We start from the raw sequence: 24,129 nt of genomic DNA, 5'->3' as shown, positions 1-24,129 counted from the left end.
ACATGAAAGGCACTGGATCAGTGTAAAACTGTTGTTGTAGTTCACAAAATATACAGTCAATTCACTGTACAGTACATTCTGCGAAGCGCTTTGAGACATCTCGAAGACGTGATGAGGTACTATATCAAATGCAAGGATGATTATTATTATTCACAAATTGGAGTGTGGGTTGCGATATCAGGGAATGAGAAGGCTGGTGTCTTAACTTGAACTCAAGTGTTTTTTTTTAAGTAGCCTTTATGACCAGAATACATTTCTACACCACTGGTTTAGTTTATCATCTGTTCTGTTCTAGGCAGAAGCAAGTCTAACCTGGGTTGGACTCCCCTCCATCTAGCTTGTTATTTTGGTCATAAACATGTAGTGGAGGAACTCTTAAAGGTAAGTTGCATCTTTGATCGTTAAATTTTGTGGACATGTATTTTGTGTATCTTTTGCAGGCATTTCACCCACAAAATATACAGTCGATTCACTGTATAGTATATTCTGCGAAGCGCCTTGAGACGTCTCAAAGACATGATAAGGCCTATAATCAAATGCAAGAATTATTATTATTAATAAAGGCTGTTGTAATAATGATTCCTGAATTTAGTATGGTGCCTTTCACGTCGGGAGCACGTCTCAAAGCGCTTCACAGCAGAGCAGCGACTGTGTGTTTTTTCGGGAAACGGGGCAGCCTGTTTGCCCACAACGAAGTCTCGGTGAAATTGCCGAGTTAGCACGTTAATAAAGGTGTTCAGGGGTTGTGCTCATAGCTGCTGCAATGATTTGAATACCTCGCTTATTTCAAAAGTCCTTTCTTCAGGTGGGCGCTGACCATACAGAGAATCGTGCGGCTGAATTTCTTACGGTTTGTGTTCTGTTTTTGTTTTGCTGGCAGGCGGGTGTGGATGTGAACGTAGCGAACGATGTGGGAGACACTCCACTGCATCGCGCAGCCTTCACAGGACGAAAGGTGAGGCGGATGCGTCTGCTATAGCACCTTAACAATACAATACAATATTGCAGTTGTACAGCGCCTTTCACATTGGGAGGATGTCTCAAAGTGCTTGACAACAACAATTTGCATTTATATGGCACCTCTCAGGGTTCCAGAGCACTAGACTGTGGCGGAGTGCAATGCTGAGCTGGTGGGAGGGGGAGTTGATCGTAAGCACGGTCGAAGAGGAAGGTCTTCATTGTGCGACGTGAAGATGGGGATGGAGGGGGCAAGGCGAAGGGATTGAGGAAGAGTGTACCAGAGTTTTGGGGCTAAGTGGCTGAAAGTTCAGCAACTGATGCGTACTTGAGCTGGGGTGAGAACCAAGGGAGGGTGATGGTGGGGAGGTGAAAGATGACCAATGCTGAGGTATGTCTGATATAAATGGTGGAATGATATAAGATCAGGCAAGTTGTAAATCTTTCCACATATTTATTACAATAGCTGTCGGAAGATCTTCAAACACGGAGTGTTTCATTGTGGCAGATCAGAGATGGTTCATACACAGTTGGGACAGGGAATCTTCCCATTCAGCTCCTGTTAACCTGGCAAGCCAAAGCTCTAATGACTAGGGTATTCCAATCAGGACAAGTAGCGAGAAGCTTGCCAGACAGTGCTCTTTAAAGAGAAGCTTTGTGGTTTTAGCTGATTAAACTAGCAGTACCTCATCACATACTCTGGGGTCCTCAAGCTTTGGCTCTTGTCAACCTGAGCCTAATCCTCTCCAGAATTCGATAACCCGACAAACCCCTAGATAAAATTGAGCTTGAATTGAGATTGAATAAAATTCACTTCACAGCTACTTGTGGGACATTACTGTGCGCAAACTGGCAGCCACGTTCGCCTACAAAGTAGTCTCTGCGCTTCACGGTATATTGTGTGAAGCTTTTTGAGATGCTCTCCAGAGGTGAAAGGTTGCTACTCTCGCCATGCACTCCCGAAGGCCTCGCTGCCTCTCACACTGACCTCGCTCCTTGTACTATTTTGTAGGAGCTGGTTATGCTGCTCTTGCAGTGTGATGCCGATGCTGCAGTTATAAACGGGGATGGACAAACGGCACAGGCTGTCACACAGGATGCAGAGATTCGGTGCATGCTTAAAGGTAGTGAGCAGAATGATCACTGAGGTGGATGTCAGTGCCTGTTTCGGGTCAGGGAGAAAAAATAATCATCTCAGCCTAGAGCAGTGGTGGCCAACCTTTTTTGGTCGGCCAACCAAATATATTTTTCTTGATTAGAATATTTCTTAATTTATGGTCACAACATAAATATCGCTATTCAGTACTGTAATAATGTAAGTGAGAACCGGTTTGTTAGTCGATTGGAGGATCGCTTTCCGGGGGAGTAGTCTCTCAAAAAAAAATTGGATCACTCAATCCACGACTGTTTGTGAGACACTGCCGTGCACCCACAAAATACACAGTCAAATCGTTTTACAATCTATTCTATGAAGCGCTTTGAGACGTCTCTCAAAGTGATAAGGTGCAATATCAAATGCAAGGATTATTATTATTACTGGAAACAAAATATTGAAACAAAATATTGGCACACTTACCTAAACTGGTGTGAACATTTGACTGGCCACTTTATCAGTCCCCATCAGCCACTCTTGGCCCTTAGGCCATGGGTTGGCCACCACTGGCCTAGACTGAACTCAAGTCCTGTCAATGAGCTTCAACCCACGACCTTCTAACCCACTGGGCTGCCAACTAGGCTTGGTATTCAGGATGGATGAGATCAGATGGGCTGAAGAACCATCCAAAGAACCAATCTTGTAATTTGAGTGGATGGAGGCCATTGACATGATTTGATGAACATAGTCTATCTATTGAGATGTAAATTTATTCAAGGGGTAATAAAATTCAACATTATGAAACTCATAGTTTGTCAAAGGCAAACATATCCTGTAATAATAATAATAATAATAATAATAATCCTTGCATTTGATATAGCGCTTTTCACGTCGAGAGGACGTCCCAAAGCGCTTCACAGAACACACTGTAAAGTGAATTGACTGTATATTTGTGGGCGAACGCGGCAGCCAATTGCGCACAGCAATGTCCCACAAACAGTCGTAGATTGAAAATGACCAATTTATTTATTGTTTTTGGTTTTGGAGGGATTATTATTAGGCTCTGTGTGGAGTAAGGAAACTTGCCCAAGGTTTCGCCCTCTGCCTGGAAATGAACTCAGGTCTCTCGCTTGCAAAGCGAGTGCTCTAACCACTGAGCTACAGGACTGTAGTCCTGTAGCTTAGTGGTTAGAGCACTTACCTCAAAAACGAGAGACCTGGGTTCGATTCCCAGCAGGGCAAAACGTTAGTCAAGTTTCCTTACACCACACGCCTCTGTTTACCTAGCAGTAAAATAGGAACCCAGTTGTTAGTCCATTGGTGGATCACTTTTCTGGGGTAATAATCCCTTTTTTAAAAAAAAAGCAATAAATTAAATAATAATTTGGTCACTCAATCAGCGTTTGTGGGACACTGCTGTGTGCAATTGTCTGCCTCATTTCGCCCACAAAATATACAGTCAATTCACTTTACAGTATATTCTGTGAAGCGCTTTGAGATGTCTTGAAGATGTGATAAAGCGCTATATCAAATGCAAGGATTATTATTATTATGTTATTATATTATGCCATTGGGTATCAACCTAGCTCATTTAGTAGCATTCGCGCGTGAACTGTTAATTCAAGTCCCACATCAGTACTTTGGCCTCTCGTAGACTCTGCAAACGCTTCAAAGTTTTGTGCTCGAGAGAGGTGCTGTCCTTTGGATGAAACATTAAAGCAAGGAACTATTTTTCCTTTTTGGGTGGACGTTAAAGATCCCACGGCACTATCTGAAAACGGGAGGGAGTTTTCCCCACATGTCCTGTCCAACAATCTCCCAGATAAAATTGGGCAATCACTTCATCACTGTTTTGGGGACCCTGTTATGTGCAAATTGACTGCTGGATTCATCTACAAAACACACAGTCACTGCACTTTGCAACATATCCTGCGAAGCGCTTTGAGATATCCTCCTGACGTGAAAGGTGCTGTATCAAATGCATTTATATTATTGTAATTGTTTTTAAATAGCTGCAGGAACAACGCAACAGCGAAAATTAGAAGAACTCCTCTTAACTGCTGCAAGAGAGGGTGACACAGCAGAAATCACAGCCTTGGTAAGCATGCAGGGAATTAACCAAACACTTGATGATGAGCAAAAGGGGTTTGTTTACCGCTGTGCTCCACCTTGTGGAGCCAATGCAGAAACTATCTTTTTCAACTCCCAGCTGACCTTTAAACCTCACATCCGCCCTAATCCGCTTGGCTTTTGCCCACCTCTGTAACATTTCCCACCTTCACGAGGTGGGAGGGCAACTGAAGGTACGGTCGAAAGAGAAGGGATGCAGACCTGTTTCTCAAATGGAGTGTCCTTTCCAATGCTAGGGTCTGTGAAGTCTATCACCCCCATCCTTGCCTGGCACCACTGGCTCAACATCCCCCAGTAGATCAGGCTCCAGATCCCTACCTCTGTGACCTTTTCAAACCTTATGATCCCACCCGCTCACTCCTCTCGGCAGGCACGGGCCTGGTTTACATCATCCACCCCACTGACTCCACCTTCAACTGTCAGACTTTCAGCCTTTCTGCCCCATTCCCTGGAACTCCAACCCGGAGTCTTTATGGCTTGGGCTTTACCTCACCTCATCCAAGGTCCATTTCAACACCTTCCTCGGACCATGTTTTTGGTCATCTTTCATCCCCAACCCATGGACTGTCCAGCGGCACCCTGGGATGTTCTGATATGAAAGTCTCTCATAAATGTAAATTTGTTGTTGTTGTTATTGGCAACAACAACAACAAGATTGCATTTATAGAGCGCCTTTCACATCAGGAGGATGTCCCAAGGCACTGGACAGTTGGGTCGGGACCCGAGCAGGGGAGAAATGATCAGGGTGAGGGGAGGGAAGGGAGGGTGCGAGGAGGGGGTAGAGAGTCGAGAGGGGAGGTGAAGGCATGGTTGAAGAGAAAGACCGGCCTTGAAGGAGGAAAGGGAGGAGGCAAGGCGAAGGCACTGGGGGATGGAGTTCCAGAGCCTTGGGGCTGAGAGGCTGAAAGCCCGGCCACCGATGGTAGGGCGGTTGGGGCGGGGGGTGTGGAGCAGACCAGAGTCAGAGGAACGGAGGGTACGGGCAGGTAGGTAGGGGGATAGTAGGTTGGAGAGGTAGGAGGGAGCGAGGCCGTGAATGGCCTTGTAGGTGAGGATGAGGATCTTGAATTCGATCCTCTGGGGGATGGGGAGCCAGTGGAGGCGAGCGAGGGTGGGAGTGATGTGTTCCCGAAGCCTGGTGCGGGACAGTACACGAGCTGCAGAGTTCTGAATGACCTGCAGCTTGTGGAGGGAGGTGCCGGGAAGGCCGGCGAGGAGAGAGTTCCCATAGTCCAGCCTTGAGGTGATAAAGGCGTGGACCAGAGTTTCAGCAGCGTGAGGGGTGAGGTAGTGCCGTAGTCTGGCGATGTTTCGGAGGTGATGGAAGGCGGTGCCAGTTGTGGCGCAGATGTGGGGAAGAAAGGACAGCTCAGGGTCGAACAGAACCCCGAGGTTCCTGATGGCTTTGAGAGGTGGAGAGTGCAGCCTTGGATGCTGATGCTGTCAGCGCCTGAGGTGCGGAGGCGCTGACGTGAGCCAATCAGGAGGGCCTCAGTTTTACGCACGTTGAGCTGAAGAAAGTTGTCTCTCGTCCAGGACTCGATGTCGGACAGGCAGCTGTCAGGACATCGGTGGTCGTGGAGTTGAGGGTAGAGGAGGAAAGGTAGAGTTGGGTGTCATCCGCATACATGTGGAAGTTAACCCCATGTCTGTGGATGATGTCACCGAGGGGGAGCATATAGAGGGTGAAGAGGAGGGGACCGAGGACAGAGCCCTGAGGGACACCGCACGAGACAGTGCGGGGGGTGGAGGAGAAGCCGTTAGTGGAAACAAAGTGAAGACGGTGGGAGAGGTACGACCTAAACCACTCAAGGACAGGGCCTTGAAGGTTGAGGTGGGAGGACAAGCGGTGGAGGAGGATAGAGTGGTCGACCGTATCGAATGCTGTTTACAGGTGCTGCATTTACTTTTACTTGGGAATCCAGAGCTGTTTCCCAAATGGGCCCAACGGCCTTCTTCATCCAGACCTATCTTATGATCTTACAGTAAAAGGTTCCCGTGCTCCTTCCATTTATTGTCACTCTTTGTGAAGTTAAACAGGCCGAGCCCTGCAAGCGTCAACTGCACCGACATGCTGGGAAATACACCGTTACACTGCGCGGCTTATCGAGGTCAAAAGCAGTGCGCTCTGAAGCTTCTGAAATGTGGCGCTGACTGCAATATCAGGAACAAGAACAGTGAGTAGTGACAAAGTGACCGCCCTGCTGTTATCGAGAGGAACACTTGCTCGGAGCGAACCCGTACTTTAAAAAAATATATATATCTGCTCTTTACCAGCTTTGTAAAAACACCTGAACTTTGACCGTGCCTTCAGCTCCCCCCTCGACTCTCTACCCCCTCCTCGCTCCCTCCCTTCCCTCCCCTCACCCTGACCATTTCCCCCCTTGCTCGGGTCCTGACCCAACTGTACAGCGCCTTGGGACGTCCTCCCGACGTGAAAGGCGCTCAATAAATGGAATCTTGTTGTTGTTGTTGTTAAACTAAAATACGTGCGATTTTGTTTCATTGTCATTCTCGGGGCTTTTCTTTTGGGGTTAATGTTTGCTGTACCCTCCAATTTCCTGGACGCCTCTAATGTACTGATGATCACACAGGGCTCCACTACCGGAATGGAGTGGTCATTTAGCCCTTTCTGTTTCAGAACCTGATATGATCTTAGGCTTTTTAGCATCTGAACCTACAACATTCCTGATAACTCAGCTATTGATTAATGACTCTAAAAAAAAAAAGAATCCAGTTACTACACTTTACGGTATATCCAGTCCCCTTGACATGAAAGGCAAACGTAAGGATTATTAATGTTGATTCAATTCCTGCTCTGAATGTTCCTCCCGAATCAACGTTTTCTTCACTAGGTGGCAGTGTATTCCATAGCTCGCTGCATTTTAATTTCATTGCTACTTGTTGTTAGCTTGTGCAGCATATTTTTCTTGTTCCTGTCTGCTCTATCCAGGTGGAAGTTATAACTATAATTCTTGCATTTGAGATAGCGCCTTTTCATGTCGATGAAACATCTCAAGGCGCTTCACAGAATATGTTGTAAAGTGAATTGACTGTATTTTGTGGACAAGATGCAGCAGCCAATTGTGCACAGCAGAGTCGCACAAACAGTCATGGATTGAGTAACCCAATTTTTTTTTGAGGGATTACTAACCCGAGAAAGCGATCCGACAATCGACTAACAACTGTGTTCCTACTTACTGTTAGGTAAACAGGCGTGTGGAGTAAGGAAACTTGCCTAACATTTCACCTTAGCCGAGAATCGAACCCAAGTCCTCTCGGGTTCTAACCACTACCCTATAGAGCTCCACGTTAAGGATTCGATGGCGCAATTCGAAAAGGGAAGGATTTTCGGCATTTTTTAGTGTGCAATTTGGCAGCCGCTATAAGTAGTTTACACTTCACAGTAAAATCCTGTGAAGAGCTTTGAGATGTTATGTTGACATGACAAAGCCCTTGTTCAAATGCAAGATCTATTATTACATCTCAAAAAGCTTTTACCAATTCTGCTCATTGTTTTAATAAATAGGATATCTTATCCTTCCACATCAATGTTGGATGAGGACTGAATTGACTTCACACTCCTGATTATAACAATAACATAAATTGTTTTTGAGAGATTGTTACCCTCAGAAAGTGATCTGCCAATCAACTAACAACCAGGTTCTTACTTATTGCTAGGTAAACAGAGGCGTGTGGAATTGCAGTACTTGTTCAGTTTGATCCATTCAACAAAGTATTTGGAACCTCTGAACTCTCTCCCTTGACCACTCTGTCTTTCTAAGTCTTGCCTCAAATCCTGCCACTTGGACACCCCTACGGTCACCTCTCCCTTGCTCGGCACGTCCAACCTCGTCCTTGTAAAGCGCTCCCGAGATGTTACCCTATGTGAAGGGTGCTGTATAAATGCAAGTCTGTTATTTCTCACTCTACAACCTTGTATGTAAGGAGCAATGGATGTTGCTCGAATTCCTCATCCAGTCTCATTTTATTCAACAGACCAAACCGCACTTGATCTGGCTCAAGGAACAGAAATGAAACAGATACTTGATGGGAAGCCCAATAAGGTTTGTATCTAATTTTCTCTTTGTTGTGTCCTTTTTAGGAAGGTCAAGGTATGTGACCCAGAATACAATATCACAACACTTTACATTGATAATAATAATAAATAATCCTTGCACTTGATATAGCGCTTTTCACATCTTCTAGATATCTCAAAGTGTTTCACAGAATATACTGTCGAGTGAATTGACTATATTTGTGGGTGAAACGCAGCAGCCAATTCCACACAGCAGTGTCCCACAAACAGTTGTGGTTTGAAGTTACCAATTTTTTTTTTGTTGATTGTTATGAAATGTGTGGAGTAAGGAAACTTGCCCCAAGGTTTGCCCTCGAACCCAGATCTCTCGCTTGCGAGGTGAATGCTCTAACCACTGAGCTACAGGACTCAAAATAGTGATATATTGCCATTCTGGTTGAGAGGATGTCTCAAAGTTCTTGGAATCAATATCGCCTTTAATATTTTAAGTGCTTCTTTCAGCATTACTCATTTGAAGAATATTTTTACCGGGGTGGGGGGTTGCTGAATAGAAGACCACAAATAAACTTAACAAAAACATAACTGGAAATAACATAAGAATTTGCTAGGTGAAAGAAAGAAGACCAAGGTCCATCTAGTTCGCCTTCCAACATCCTGGTAGTCGCTTGATATATTGTGTCCCAAACTATACTGTATTCTGAGATATTATTTTCTTGCAGAAATTTATCTTATTTGTTCTTGAAATAAACAACACCCTCTGCTTCCACCAGCTCCCTGTCCATCAACAACACACAGTGCCATTCACTTTGAATAATGTTTCAGAGAGCTGAATAACAGCGGATTAGATGCCAAACAGGCAAGGAAAGGAGGAGAAGGGGGAAGGAGGGTATGAGGCAGGGCTTGAAGACGGATGTGGAGGGGGCTAGATGGAGTGGTTGAAGGAGAATTCTCCAGAGGTGGGGGCGGAGGGGAATGTGTGTGATTGACGAGAGGTGATTGAATCAGAATTTGATAGTACGCCAGCTATGAATCTTGTCCAAGATCATGGTCCTTCACTCTTCAGATAGAGTTAATATTACATTCAGACTTGAGGAGGACTTTTCTGAGCCTAGAAAATAGGTTTCATCAACCAAAAAATGGGTGAAGCTTTTGATCTCGTCTTAATTGTATATTTTGTGGGCCAAGTGCATGTCCCACAAACAGTCGCGGATTCAGTGACCAAAGTTTGTTATTATTTTCTGAAGGGATTATTACCCCCGGAAAGCAATCCCCCAATAGACTAACAACCAGGTTCCAATTTAATTCCAATGGAGTCCTGTAACTAAGTGGTTAGAACACTCGCCTCATAAGTGAGAAACCCGGGTTTGATTCCTGGCAGGGCAAAACCTTGGGCAAGTTTGCTTACTCCACACGCCTGATAAATTGGTCTCTTCAATCAACGACTGTTTGTGGGACGCTGCTGTGTTCAATTGACTGTCACAGTTCGCCCACAAATATACAGTCAATTCACTTTACAGTATATTCTGTGAAGCGCTTTGAAACATCTAGAAGACGTGATAAGCGCTATATCAAATGTAATTATTAATATTATAATTTATTGCTAGGAAAACAGAGGCGTGTGTAAGGAAACTTGTCTAAGTTGTCCTGTCCAGCAAGTTGTTCAGCAATTGAACCCAGGTCCTCTCACTTCCACACAGCAGTGTTCCACAAACAAACATGGATTGAGTGACCAAATCATCATTGTTTTTTATTCAGGTGTCAGCGCTTTCAGTGGATCTGACCACTCTAATCCCAATTCCATGCTCTTTCCCATGTAACCTTTTGCATTGTTCTACTGGATATACTCTATGTGTTGGCATAATTAAAAAATAAAAATAAAGTTCCACGTTCCCCCTGCAATTATTTTAATAAGCAGGCTTGCTTCTGGAATTGTTTTTTTTAATCTGTTTTTAAATTAATGCAGATCAAATAACTGGAACTGATGCTAATTTTTTTTCTCTCCAGGGACCATATAAAGTGGTTCAACGATTTGAAGGGCCTCTTTTCAAGGTAACTGACTTTTTTATGTAAGCTTGCCAATTTAAATATACAGTAAACAACAATCATAATACTCCTTGCATTTGTTAGTGTATCACGGTGTTGAAGCGTCTCAAAGCGTTTCATGGTGACTGTATATTTTGTGGGCAAAACGCGGCAGGCAATTGCTCACAGCAGTGGCCCACAATCCGTCCTGGATTAAGGTGGGAGGGAGGGTTTTTCTGGATATTTAAAAAAAAACTTCTCTCCCCTCTTTTTCCCTCCCCACCCAGACACCACCCATCTGCTCTTGTCAGAATTTCTATTTTCTCCCATTTCTAGTCAAGAAAATTATTTAAACTCCTAGCGTGCTTCCCAAACTTTTGAACAAATCAGATCAAATTGAAGATACTTGTTCTTGTCTTCAAATCACAACAACGAATACAGTTTTGCAATAAATTCTGTGAAGCGCTTTGAGACGTCTTAATGAGGTGATAAAAGTGTTATATCAAATGCAAGGCGTATTATAAATGTACAATTTAAATCTCTCCTCAATCTCACCCCTGTCCTACCTCCTTTAACCCTACTATTTCATCTGCTGCCTTCGCTCGGCGAACACCAGCCAGCTTCATGTCTGTTTTCCCCTGCACCCCCATCCCCCGCCCTTTTCGCCCCAACATCAGCGGGTGACCTTTGTACCCTGTTCTTTGGAACTCCATCCCGGAGTCCCTCCAACTCATACCTTCACTCCTTCGCTTTGTACAGGGTCTGTTTCAAGACCGACCACGTTGACTTTGACTACTTATACTGAGGAGGGAAAGGGAGGTTGTACCTCATGATCACCTTTCCCCCCCTGTAACCATGTAGCCTTCAGTATTCACCACCAGTTTGGGTGCCTAACTGGCATTGTCGAGCGCATTGAGACATCCTCCCGACATGAAAGGCGCTGTGTAAATGTTAATTGTATTCTACAAATCGCTGTTTGAGTAACGTGCTGGCTGCTGTGACCTACAAAATGATTTGAGTGATTGCCTTCATGGCCGTTTTTAATTCGACTTTAATTATTCTCCAGCGTTCCCGATTCTTCGGACTGAATTTGCATTGGGTGGTTTTAGAACGTGGGGTTCTGTCGTGGTTCCAGAACCAGTAAGTGACCAAACGAGTAGCTATTTTAGGTCATTAATTAAGAATGTCAAAGTTCCTGTGCTAACTAACGGACGCTGCTAATTCCTCTCCCTGTTTTCTAAGGTCTGACGCTCTGGCTGATCTTCACCGCCAAGGTTGCAAGCATTTAACGCAAGCAATTTGTACGGTAAGATATTTTTCTGAATATTGCATTGGTTTGAGAAAGACTCCAGTGAATTTCTTACAGTTTGACACAACGTCTTTCATGTCGGGAGGACGTCTCGAAGTGCATCACAGGATTCACTGTAAAGTGTAGTGACTATTTTGTGTTTGAACACGGCAGCCAATTTGCATACCGTAATGCACCACCAACAGCCGTTAAATGAATGACCAATTTTAATGGGGAATTGTTGGCCAGGATACCAAGGAAAAACTCCCCTCTCTTTTTGGGTAGCACCATAGGATCTTTTAACATCCACCTGAATGGGGCAAATGGGACCTTAGTTTAACGTCTCATGCGGAGGACAACACTTCCAGTAATCTAGTACTTCAATTCTCCCCACCCACTCCCCTGCCCCCAAGCATTGCACTACTGTGAGACATTGCTGTGTGAAACTTAGGTGTAAAGGCCCACCCATGTTGTGTGAGCAGGATGTGTAAAATGCTTCGAAAAGCCTCCCAACATGAAAATCGGCTCATCAAACGTAAGACTTATTATTCTTTGCTTCTTGGTGGTGCTTTTCCAGAAGCACTGCAGGTTTTTATCACAACAACAAGAACTTGCATTTATATAGCACCCCTCATGCAGGGTAGCATCACAGAGCGGTTGACATTGGCAGAGCATGAAGTTGCAGCATGAATCTTTGATGTACACAAGCTTAAACCTTCTGGCAAATTATCCTCCTGACACTATGTGACCTGGTGAGATGGGACTTAATTTGTTATGCTGAATCCAAAATGCATGCAGAGTTTGGTATCGCTTAGTCTACTAAGAATGACTGGGTACGTCCCCAGTGACACCAGTTAGCATGGCAATGAAGGCTCCGAATGGATCTTACTATAATTACACCAGAAGTCCTTGGGGATAAAGTGCTACCTACATTTTATGTGCACGCAAATTTCTGGCATCTTATTTTTTTTTGTCTTTCATTGCAAAGGTGAAAACGACTGACAGGAGCGTCTTTTCAGTCAAGTACTTCGACGACAGTAACCACATCTTTAAAGTGCATCCCAAAAATGAACCAGAGCAGACGAGACAAGTGAGTGCTGAAAAATTTGAAGAGGGAGAACTTTGACATTGGCTTTTTAAGCAATGTTGCAAAACACAACCCATGTCCGTCATGCTGCAAGTTTTTATTGCGAGAGGTTGGCGCACAAAGTTTAAAACTTCTGCCAAATTATCCTCTTGGCATTATGTGCCCTGGTTGTGGAATGCAAGCCTTGGAAAGCATGTGTTGGTAACTTCGCAATCCTTGCATGTGTTTTCCTCCAACAACAACTTGGGGCAGTGTCTCGAAGCACTTAACAGGGGTGGAGCCTAACGTCGAGCTGGGGGCAGGAAGGAGGTTTCCATCAGCCTGGTCGAAGAGAAAGGTCTTCAACAACAAAGTGCATTTGTATAGTGAGGATGTCCCAAGGCGCTGGACGGTCAAAGATTTGGACCCGAGCAGGGGGTTGGGATCATGGAGGGTAGGGGTAGGAGGGGCCCAAATGTACGGTCAAAGAGGAGGGTCTTGAAACGTGCCTTGAAGGAGGCAAGGGAGGGAGCAAGGCGAAGGGGATGGAGTTCCAAATGGTGGGGTCAGAGAGGGTGAAGACCAGACAACCTATGGTGAGGTGGGCTGGGTGGAGGACTCGATCTTCTTTAGTCGTTATCTAAAAGAGGGGAAGGAATCCTGCAGCTCAGTGGTTAGAGTACTCGGCCTCACAAGCGAGAGACCTGGGTTCGATTCCCGGCAAGCCGAAACCTTGGGCAAATTTCCTTACTCCACACACCTAATAATAATCCTTCAAGAAAAATAATAATAATAAATTGGTCATTTTAATCCATGACTGTTTGTGGGACACTGCTCTGCGCAATTGGCTGCCTTGTTTCGCCCACAAATATATACAGTCAATTAACTTGACAATATATTCTGTGAAGTGCTTTGGGAAGTCTAGAAGACGTGAAAAGCGCTATATCAAATGCAAGGATTATTATTATTATTAGGAGGGGGCAAGGCGGAGGAATAGGGGGAGAGAGTTCCAAAGATTCAGGGAGCAGTGGATGAAAGTGTGGCTGCTGATGGTGGAGCGGAGGGGACAAGGGACAAGCATTTTCCACATGAAGTAGGCACTACCTATTAAAAACGCCCGCCCTCAAAGATTCAGCAGTAGATTCAAAACTGCACTTCATAGCCACAGTTGGGAAAAATAATTAAACGCAAAATACTGCTGATGCAGGAAATCTGAAACAAAAACAGAAGTCACTGGAAACACGCAGCAGGTCAGGCAGCATCTATGAAGAAAGGAAAGTGAGTCAACGTTCCCGGTACACGACCTTTCATCAGAACTGGGCATGTCGAGAGGGAGAGGCTTTTAAGGACTAACATAGAGGGGGGAGACAGGGCAAGGAAGACAAAGGAGAAAATGGGGTAGAGGACAGGGGATGATGGTTTAATGAGGTGGAATGATAATTCGCCTGTGGTTCTTGGAAGAGATTTTGAAAATTTTAAATTATTTGAACGCATCAAGGTAAAACCACTGGATAGCCTCCTCCTCGTGTGCTTAAGAGAGGACGTCACCGTATTCTTTTGATTCCATCATTGTTTCAGAAAAGTGAAGGCTTTTCACTTAAGACCTACCTCTTCAACGGTGTCTAAGGTGGGATTTAACGATGGATCAGAAAAGAGCCCATAATTTTAGTTGGCAAAATGTGAAGACGTGAATAGTAATAGAGGGAGCCGCAAGCACACTTACTACTGCAACAACAGCAACTTGCATTTACTATTTAACACCCTTCTCACTGGGTAGTGAACACTGTGGCTGTGTTGTGACACTTAAGTGATTTGTGAGCATCAGGGTAGATGCTAAGATATGTCTGCAAAGATGTCAGAAGCTTATTTGATCAAGATGCCTCAATGGATATTGTATTCCTCCTTCCCCCCACCCACCCCCTGTTGGAAAATGTTATTCCCCAATGACACTTATCTTTTGTTTGAACAGCATTGTCACGTAGAAATCATCAGTGATCCACTTGCTTACTATTTGGATTTTGTGTTTCTGTTAACCACAGTCAGATGAGAAACACTTCAAAGAGTTTCCATTCTTTTCACCCACAAAATTTACAGTCAATTCACTTTACAGCTGAAGCATTTTGAGATGTGCCAGTGATAAGGCACTATATCAAATGCAAGGATTATTATTATTTCCAGTGTATTGGTTGCTGCACAGAAATTGAACTGCGAAGGTTAGGTGTGGTTGATGCTTGTACTGTTGAACTGCTCAGTTTAAGGTTGACATAAGATTACAGTCACAGTAGAGGTTAGAATGAAAAAAGACACTTTATTCCATTTTGCTTTCATCCTTCCAAAGTACTCATTCCTATCTTCCATCGAAATGCAACAAAACTGGTTCCATGGGCATGTTCAGGTCATTATTTCCATGTGTTTGGAAACGTATGGAAACAGCTTAGCAGAAGTTTGTGAAGCAATGCACTTGGCCAGGCACTTAAAGCGCTCGGAGACACTACCTCATGCAAAGGGCTAGATATAAATACAGTTGTCTTTGTTGTTGCATTGTATATTTGTCTGTGGTTTTACTTATTGTGTTGTTCACCTCCTTGTTTTTGCTTTTTCCTCATACTCTAGAAATGGTTGAAAGCCATAGAAGAGCATTCTGCTTACAGTACTCATTACTGCTCCCAGGACCAGTTTACTGATGACGATGATGAGGATTTGGTGCCTGTTGGGATTTTGCAGGACTCATTTCAGGTACAGTACAATATCATTTACAACACAATTTGTACAGCACCATTCATGGCGGAAGGACATCTCAAAGTGCTTGACACTTGGCTGGATGGACACCTGAGCTGGAGGTGGGAGCCGAGGAAGGTAGGGAGTTGAAAGATAACCAAAAACATGGTCGGAGAGTTGCATGTTGAGGCGGGCCTTGACCAGGTGAAAGGAAGGATGGAGGGAGTTGGACGGACTCCAAGATGGTGTTTCAGAGAGCGGAGGCAGAATGGCTGAAAGCCCACCTGATGGGTTAGGAAGGCTAAGGCAGGGGAAATGAAGCAAGCTAGTGCTCGCTGAGCAAAGGGAGGTACTGGTTGCTTAGCAGTTGCTAATACAATTTCACAAGCGTAGAATGATTATTATTTTATACACGGCGAGCAGACTTGCATGAGCTGCGAACAGATGCATCTCTGTTAGTTATTTCACAGATTGAAGTAACTCTGCCATTTGTCCCAAGACTTAGATGGGAGAAGAGGTGGAACTTTTTCAGTGATTAATCTTTGAACGGTGTGAGCAGATATGTGCAGGATTAAACAGAGATGGGAGACTTCTTTAAACCTGTTTATAAAAATATGAATACTTCAGTCTGTAAGACAAGACATTACTAAAGTATCATTGATGTTTTTGAATGTAAGCCTAGTCAGTAAAAAGATTCTAAATTTGATCATATGTGTTTCGATATTTTTAATAATATCAGAGGATTACTATTACAACCAACACATCATCATTAGGGTAAAACTAACCTGTCTCATGATGGTCTAACCCCAGCTCACATTCCCCTATCAGCGGATGAACAAGCCAATACTTGGTGAATTCTGCTTCATATGATAGGAAGAGCCGACATCGAAAGATCAAAAACCGATGTCGCTACGAACGCTTGACTGCCACAATAATAATAATAATAATCCTTGCATTTGATATAGAGCCCTATCATGTCTTTGAGGGGTCTCGGATCACTTCACAGACTATATTTTGTAGGTGAAGCCAGTTATCCTTGTGCAACATTTCTGACAGCTCTTGCTTAAAACCCAAAAAGGCAGGTTCAATTGGTATCATACATATCTCTGAGCCAGAATCGGATTAAAACCACAGGTTGAACTCGCCTCGTCTATGCCAGTGGTGGCCAGCCTTTATGGTCGGCCAATAAAATACATAAAATATTTTTGATTGAATACTTCTTGATTCACAGCATAGGTTATGGGGGTGGGGGAGGTGGGTGGGGAGCTTGGCTTGGCGGCCCTCAATCTACTTCTGGCACACGGGTCACAGTTTGGCCACCACTGGTCTAAGGTGACACTCCAACACAGTGCTGGAGGAGCTCCTTCATGGCTGTTTGTTTTAACATTGCTGTGAAGCAAATTGGCTGCCAGCTACGTCTACAAACAACGCCATCATTAAATAATAATAAATCTTTGCATTTGATATAGCTGACTGGGGGAAGAAAATAATTTTTGCTATTATAATTTTTAATGGACTAATGCAGAAAGTTGTTTATTTGAAGTGATGCATTTTTTTAGTGCATTTAACAGCATTCTTTTAAAAACTCATTAAACGCTCTGACAAGATGTCCAATTAACACATATCTAGCACTGCCGAGATATTGATTACTGTAACAGTTCTGTGTAGAAGATGTATTTTCATTTACAAAGTTACTTGCAGTGCGAAGAATGCTGCCCTATGAGCTCTTCCTATTTTGTCAGCAGTTTAAAAAATAATTAATGCCTTGAATTGGAGCAAGTGCTTAACTGTGTCACCTTGAAACTAAGGTAAAAGACTTAACCTCAATTTAAGGGATGTAAAATTGCATCTTAGAATAATAAGCAGAATCCGAAACTCTAACTGTCTAGCACCTTGGGACGTCCTCCCGACGTGAAAGACGCTGTACAAATGTAATTTTGTTGTTGTCTCAAAATGCTTCAGAGGATATGCTGTGGGTTTTATGGGTGAACGATAAGAAAGCCTTCAGTAACAAATTTAACCACGTTTTTGCATTTGTAGAGCACTGATATCTATGCAACAAAAGGCGTGGTCTAATTCCCACAATATTTTAACAGCGACACGACCATGCTCTTTGTTTAAAGTATTGTGACATCAAATAATATACAAATCATGATGGCATGCAATGCTAAATGATTTCCCGTGGTCAGACAATGATTAATTCAGGCTGATTTATTGCAGTAAGAGCAGTGGCCTGGAGGGTTTAACCTCTAATCGCACCACGCTGCGGTGCTGCTGTTGATACAATCTCGCACCTCTGTGGTCACCTGTGAGTCATGTCCTGTAAATTCTGAGCAATAATAAGAGTGAAGCGAACAACAGCTCTCTATTGCTAAAGCTCTGGCATACAATTAACCCAACTCGCCACAGGATTAAATGGGCAGATCCGTCAACAGCACTTTTTTTTTCCTTTGCTCGGCTTAGTACAATAATCCTTGCATACGATCCAGCAACTTATTACTTCCTTGGGCATTATAAAGTGTAGTGACTGCATATTTGTAGGCAAAGCTGTAGCTAATCGGCACATAGCAGTGTCCCACAAACAGTTATGAAATGAGTGACCAATTTTCATTTGGGGGCTTGTTGGCCAGGACATCAGGAGAAAGTCTCTTCTCTTTTTAAATAGTGCGTAGGATCTTTAACGTCCACTTGAACAGACAGGCAGGACTTTGAATTAATGTCTCATCCGAAGCACGTCATTTCCAACAATGCAGCACTTCCCCAGCATCGCATTGGAGTGCCAGACTATACTGCGTGAACTCTAAGAGTCCCGACTTGGGGTTTGAACCCACGATATTTTGACTCATAGGCAAGACAGCTACTTCTGAGCCAGGGAGACATCACACTGCTTATTGTATGAGCTCATTTCAAGTTTACTGTACCAAACTATATCGCCTTTCTTTTTCAAATAAAAGTTAATTGCTCAGCCCATCTACTTCATTTGCCCAGATCGCTTTGAAAATGTTTCCATGTCCCGTATGTGGGTCTTGAGGCCATGCAACTTGATGCTGTCGGCAAATATTATGTTATGAGAATTATCCTCCCTCAGGTCACTTTTGAATACCAAAGGCAGCATTTAACAGGGTAAAAAAACAGCTAGGATTCAATGAATCATTATAGCAGGGCTATGGATGCGGATGTAGAATCTAACACTGTAGATTTTACAATGTGGGAAGGGAAACATAGAGCAGATTGAAGGAATTTGAATGCAACCCAAGGTTGCAATAATGGTGCCTTCTATTTCCAGTGCATTCCCGACTAGGCCAACAAAGGTCATCACTGGCATGCTGTTTGTCTTGCCTTTCATTGAGATGCCATTCAGATGAACACTATTTGCCTAAGTTCTCTTTGGTTGGAACATTTGCTACAGTGGACCTGTAACGTGCCATACTAGAAGCAAGACCAACTCCTGTGCTTCAGTATCCTAATCCAAGAGTCAAGAGTAACTCGATGGTGTGAGCTGTCAACATTAAACTCCCATCTGTCCTGTGGCGTATTGGTTAGAGGACTTGCCTCAAAAGCAAAAGGACCTGGGTTTCATTCCTGGGCAGGGTGAAACCTTAGGCAAGTTTCCTTACTCCGCAAAAGTCTGTTTACCTAGCAGTAAGTGGGAACCCAGTTGTTAGTCAATTGGTGGATCGCATTCCAGCAGTAATAATTTCTTTAAAAAAAAGTTTTAAAAAATAATAATTTGGTCACTCAATCCACAACTGTTTGTGGGACACTGCTATGCACAACTGGTTGCTGTGTTTACCTCACAAAATATACGATCAATACACTTTACGGTATACTCTGTGAAGCGCTTTGAGACGTCTTGAGATGTGATAAGGCGCTATATCAAATACAAGGATGATGATTATTATTATTATCTCTTTGACTCTCTCCCACTCCCTTCTCCCTCGCTTGGCATCCAGAAAAAATGCCAGACTTTCCCAACGCTTCGCTGCTTGACAAACCCTGAGTGTTTCTTACAATGTAGAGAAGAGGATTTTGCATTTCGTGGGCATTCATGAACCAAGACCAGAATGTTTCAAATTAGTCACATGATGAGACCAATTTGCTGTAAAGTTGACTGAGGTTTCATTTTCAATCAAATGCTTTGTGGTGGGGGAGGAAGAGCGGGGAATGTTAACACTGCAAATACATTCTAATGCCACTCGATACACAGAGGCTGATGTGTATCAGCTGTATGTATTATAGCAGCCAAATAAAGAAAGCAGAGAGTTTTAGTGGGGGGAAAGAATTTGCTTTTGTTTAGAATAATGTAGCATTATTATTAATGTACCTAACCAAAATAAAGGTTTCCCTGTACGTTAGCTTGTATTCTTTTAACACCCATTGTTTACTGTCATCTTCCCTATGTATTCAGACTGTACAAGCCTGCCAGCAGAAGCTGGAGAAGGAAGTTTCTGCCTTATTGACCATGGTGGAAGACTCTGAGGTTGCAAAAGGTAATGATACCACTGTAAACCGTGAATGAATACTCATTGCAACTCCCTTCTAATACTGGAAAATTTCATATAGCCCACAACTATACAGTCAATTCACATTACAGTATATTCTGTGAAACACTTTGAGACTTCTCGAAGGCATGATCAGGTGCTATATTAAATGCATTATTATTATTACATATGTACCTTCGAAGAAGGTTATCTTTTCATAGAGCAGCATCCATGAAGCATTTCTGGATAAAGGCTTGGATTTACAAGGTAGCATAGTTTATTTGCCACTAGCTTTATTTTCAAATACATGAATACATTAGAATATACAGCACAGAAACAGGCCATTCGGCCCAACTAGTCTATGCCGGTGTTTATGCTCCACATGAATCTCCTCCTGCCCTTCCTCAACTAAGCCTTCAAGCATAACCTATTCCCTTCTCCCTCATGTTCCTATCTAGCTTCCCCTTAACTACATCTATGCTATTTCCCTCAACAACTCCTCATGTTCCAAATTGCCACTGATCTCTGTGTGAAGAAATTTCCCTATTTGATCTATTTGTGACTATTTTATATTGATGGCCTTTGGTTTTGGTCTCCCCCACAAGTGGAAAAATCTTCCCGATATCTACCCTATCAAAACCTTACATATGCAATACGTATTCTTGTTGTTGTTGTATGCATATCAAAAGGTAGGAACGTAAATCTATCAAGTACCAGAAACTCTTTAAATGAATAATCATATTCCAATGCAATACTGGGGATGAGCTGCATTGTCGGAGATGCCGTCTTTCGGATAAGATGTTTAACTGAAGTCCCGTCCTGGAGAATGTTGGAAGATGCTATGGCACCATTCATAAAGAGAAGGATCCAACAATCCCTTGGATAAATTGGTTGTTCACTTCATGGCTGTTTGTCGGACTTTGCTCTGCTTTGCTCTTCTCTTTGACCGAGCCTTCAGCTCCCCTCTCGACTCTCTTCCCCCTCCTCGCTCGCTCCCTTCCCTCCCCTTACCCTGACCATTCCCCCTCCTCGCTCCCTCCCTTCCCTCCCCTCACCCTGACCATTTCCCCCCTGCTCGGGTCATGACCCAACTGTGCAGCGCCTTGGGACGTCCTCCTGACGTGAAAGGCGCTTTATAAATGGAATCTTGTTGTTGTTGTTGTTGTTGCACAAATAGGCACCAGCATTGGCCTACAAAATACACACAGTCACTACAGCTGCAAAATCTCATGAACCTCCTTGCAAAGTGTCTTGACGACGTGATAACAATTTGCATTTATATAGCACCCGTCACCTCGGGTAGTGTTTCGGAGTGCTTAACAATTAAGCCGCTATAAGGTACCAAGTCAACCTCCTTCCAATCCAATCTGCACTGCGGCACTTTGTTAATGCCAAGGCATCAGGTGCGCATGACATTAATGCTGAGTTCCTAAGAGCTGTTCAGGTGAACATTAAACATCACATGGTGCTATGCGAAAAAAGTAGAAAGTTTCTCCCTGTGTCCTGGCCAACAAATCCTCCAAATAAAATTGGTCACATATTCTATGGCTGTTTGTGGGATAATGTTGTGCGTGAACTTGTTGCTGTGTTTAACCCACATTTTTCCCATATTTAGGAAATATACAATTGAGTTGTGAAATATTTGGATGTGCTTGTCAGTAGGTTATCCGATGCGTGTAGGTTCTGATTTTTTAAAATTAGTTATTAGCTGTTCTATAAACAGCCTCAGGAACTAACCTCAAAACCTTAATCCATGGGGATAGTGATGCTTCTTAGTACTGAGAAGGATAAACCTAACTACTCGATTAATCTCAAGTTGAAAACCTTGCACTACACTTCGGCTACAAACAGCTTGCTTCATCAGCACATGTAGACATGAGAACAGATTCAATCATCTTTTAGAAGCCTTGGTAATCAATCCCAGTATACATTATTACTCTGTAATGAATGTTAATGCAATTTAGTACCCTGTGACGAATATCAGTGTAATAATAATAATCATTATACACGTTACAGTATATTCTGTGAAGTGCTTTGGGACGTCTCTATAACATGATAAGGCACTATATCAAATGCAAGTATTATTTTAATCATTGCATTTGATATAGTGCCTTATCACGTTGTTGAGACATCTCAAAGCACTTCACAGGACGTACTGTAAAGTGGATTGACTTTATATTTTATGGACGAAATGTGGCAGCCAGTTGTGTACAGCAGTGTCCCAAAAACAGCTATGAAGTGAATGACCAATTTTCTTTGGGGGATTGTTTGCTAGGACACCAGGAGAAACTCCCTTCTCTTTTCGAAAAGCACTATTGGATCTTTTACATCCACTTGAGCAGGCAGATGGAACGTCATCTGACATGCACAGCATTGGTCTTGACTCCCTTAATTGTATTAGTTCTTAATGTAATTGAATGAACCCTTTTTGTAATTGAAGGTCTATATTTGAAAATTGTTTTGGAGTTTTTTTTCATGCCTCTTTTGAGCAATTTTAATTTTATTTAAAAGAAAACTAATTATTTTTCTATTTCCTGGATACATACACCATTTATTTCCCAGCTGAGAAGATTCATATTATGACTTACATTCTCCCCCTCCCTTCTCATTGGCGATTGTGTTGGTGTAAGGGAGAGAGAACCACTGCTGCTTAGGAGAAATACAATACAATTTTCATTTATACAGCTCTTTCACTTCAGGAGCATGTCTCAAAGCAGCTCAACAAAGCTGGATGGTTACCGAAGTTGGGGGAGGGGATCTACGGGGATTTTGTGGGGGAGACAGTGTAGTCAAAGAGGTACTTTATTCTGAAAACAAAAACAGAAATCGCTGGGAACACTCAGCAGGTCAGGCAACATCTATGAAGAAAAGAAAGTGAGTCAACGTTTCAGGTCCATAAACCTTTGTCAGATCTTCCTCGCTTTCCTTTCTCTTTCTTTTCAGATTTGCAGCATCTGCAGTATTTTGTGTTTTGTAGGTACTTTATTATAATAATAACAATCCTTGCATTTGATGTAGTGTCTTACAATACTACAATACTATACAAAATTACATTTGTATAGCGTCTTATCGTGTCTTTGAAATGTCTCAAAGTGCATCACAGAATATACTGTAAAGTGATTGACTGCATATTTCGTGGGGGAAAAGTGGCAGCCAATTGTGCGCAGCAGCGTCCCACAAATAGCTTGCAAGGCGAGTGCTCTAACCAATGCGCTACAGGACTCCACTTTGAATGAACAGAAGGGAGGGGGAGGAAGCGAATCAGAGAGACTTTGGGATGTAGTTCCAGATAAAGTAGGGGACTTGAAGCAGAATAGCGCTCGCTGAGCGAAGGAAGTAGCTGGTTCAGCGTAAGGCTGAGATGAAAACTTATCTTGATGGAGTGTGGAGGAGGCATTAACTAGTTTCCGGGAAGAAGCAGGCCACATTGTAAGCATTACCTGGGCACGATTTTACTTTGTGTGAAAGTAACAAGTTTTACTCTGCCAGCTGGCTGTGTTCTAAAACTCCTGTGGATTTTTGCTAGCAAACAGTTCTGCAGAAGATGTGCCTTCCTACCTTCCTGGAAAAGTAACAGATTCAGAGTGGTAAATTTTAACGAGATGCCAAAATTAGATTTCACATAACAACGCCTGCAGGAAAACGCTCTGAATTACTTTCACATAATGGCTTATCACCTGCCTTTCTTTCGGCGCCTTTGAGCTGCTTGAAAAGTTCTTAATATACACGATTAAGGAAATAACAACAATAAATAGCATTTATATCGCATCTTTCACTTCGGGAGGATGTCCCAAGCCATAGTTCATTCGGGGTTTTCTACCTGAGCTCTGGGGTTTGGATTCGGGAGGGGTGGGGTCAAGGGAGATGACTGAAGGTGTGAGCAAGGAGGTAGATCTTGATATGAAAGAGGCGAGGTATGATGAAGTGACTCTGGGGCAGATTTCCAGAGAGTGGGGCAGAAAGGCTGAAAGCCCGACCACTGATGATGGGGTGGACAGAGCAGGGAACATGAACTAGACCAGTGCCTGCAGAGGGAGCAGGTGGATTGGTAGGGTGTTAGAAGGTCACAGAGGTATCTTCTTTTGTTTGTTTGTTCTTAGCTCCCGGTGCTATTTCTATTTACTAACAAGATCGTTTTAAAGGGTGACCTATTGTCAATCTCACGATGAGTCTGTTAAACTGAAAAATAAATATTGTGGTTTTAAATGCTCCACCAGGAAAACCTCATCATCAATAGTGTGAAGCAAACTTGCATCAGAGCAGAGCTCTCTGTGGTCAATGGGATGTACTTTTGTTATCCTGCATGAGACTTGGAGGGAGGCCCAGAGGTTAGGG

General features: G+C 43.3%; 1 protein-coding gene and 1 non-coding gene across 2 annotated transcripts in view; both read left to right on the top strand.

Moving 5' to 3' along the window:
- Positions 1 to 24,129, top strand: part of osbpl1a (oxysterol binding protein-like 1A) — a 76,577-nt gene that overhangs the window by 7,520 nt on the left and 44,928 nt on the right. The window contains exons 3-15 of the mRNA XM_042331694.1: positions 296 to 381; positions 881 to 955; positions 1,970 to 2,081; positions 4,063 to 4,148; positions 6,213 to 6,357; positions 8,180 to 8,247; positions 10,224 to 10,268; positions 11,308 to 11,381; positions 11,484 to 11,547; positions 12,518 to 12,619; positions 15,209 to 15,331; positions 19,722 to 19,803; positions 23,321 to 23,381. Coding sequence (XP_042187628.1) covers positions 296 to 381; positions 881 to 955; positions 1,970 to 2,081; positions 4,063 to 4,148; positions 6,213 to 6,357; positions 8,180 to 8,247; positions 10,224 to 10,268; positions 11,308 to 11,381; positions 11,484 to 11,547; positions 12,518 to 12,619; positions 15,209 to 15,331; positions 19,722 to 19,803; positions 23,321 to 23,381 — 1,123 coding nt within the window. The remainder of the gene's footprint in view (positions 1 to 295; positions 382 to 880; positions 956 to 1,969; positions 2,082 to 4,062; positions 4,149 to 6,212; positions 6,358 to 8,179; positions 8,248 to 10,223; positions 10,269 to 11,307; positions 11,382 to 11,483; positions 11,548 to 12,517; positions 12,620 to 15,208; positions 15,332 to 19,721; positions 19,804 to 23,320; positions 23,382 to 24,129) is intronic.
- trnal-caa lies at positions 3,221 to 3,292 on the top strand. The gene has a single exon. It is a non-coding gene; the product is annotated as a tRNA-Leu (tRNA).

The sequence above is a fragment of the Callorhinchus milii genome, unplaced genomic scaffold (genome assembly GCF_018977255.1).
Source record: "Callorhinchus milii isolate IMCB2004 unplaced genomic scaffold, IMCB_Cmil_1.0 Scaffold2, whole genome shotgun sequence".
Lineage (NCBI taxonomy): Eukaryota > Metazoa > Chordata > Chondrichthyes > Chimaeriformes > Callorhinchidae > Callorhinchus > Callorhinchus milii.
The sequence above is the reverse complement of the archived record's forward strand: the minus strand, read 5'-3'. Positions and strand labels throughout refer to the sequence as shown.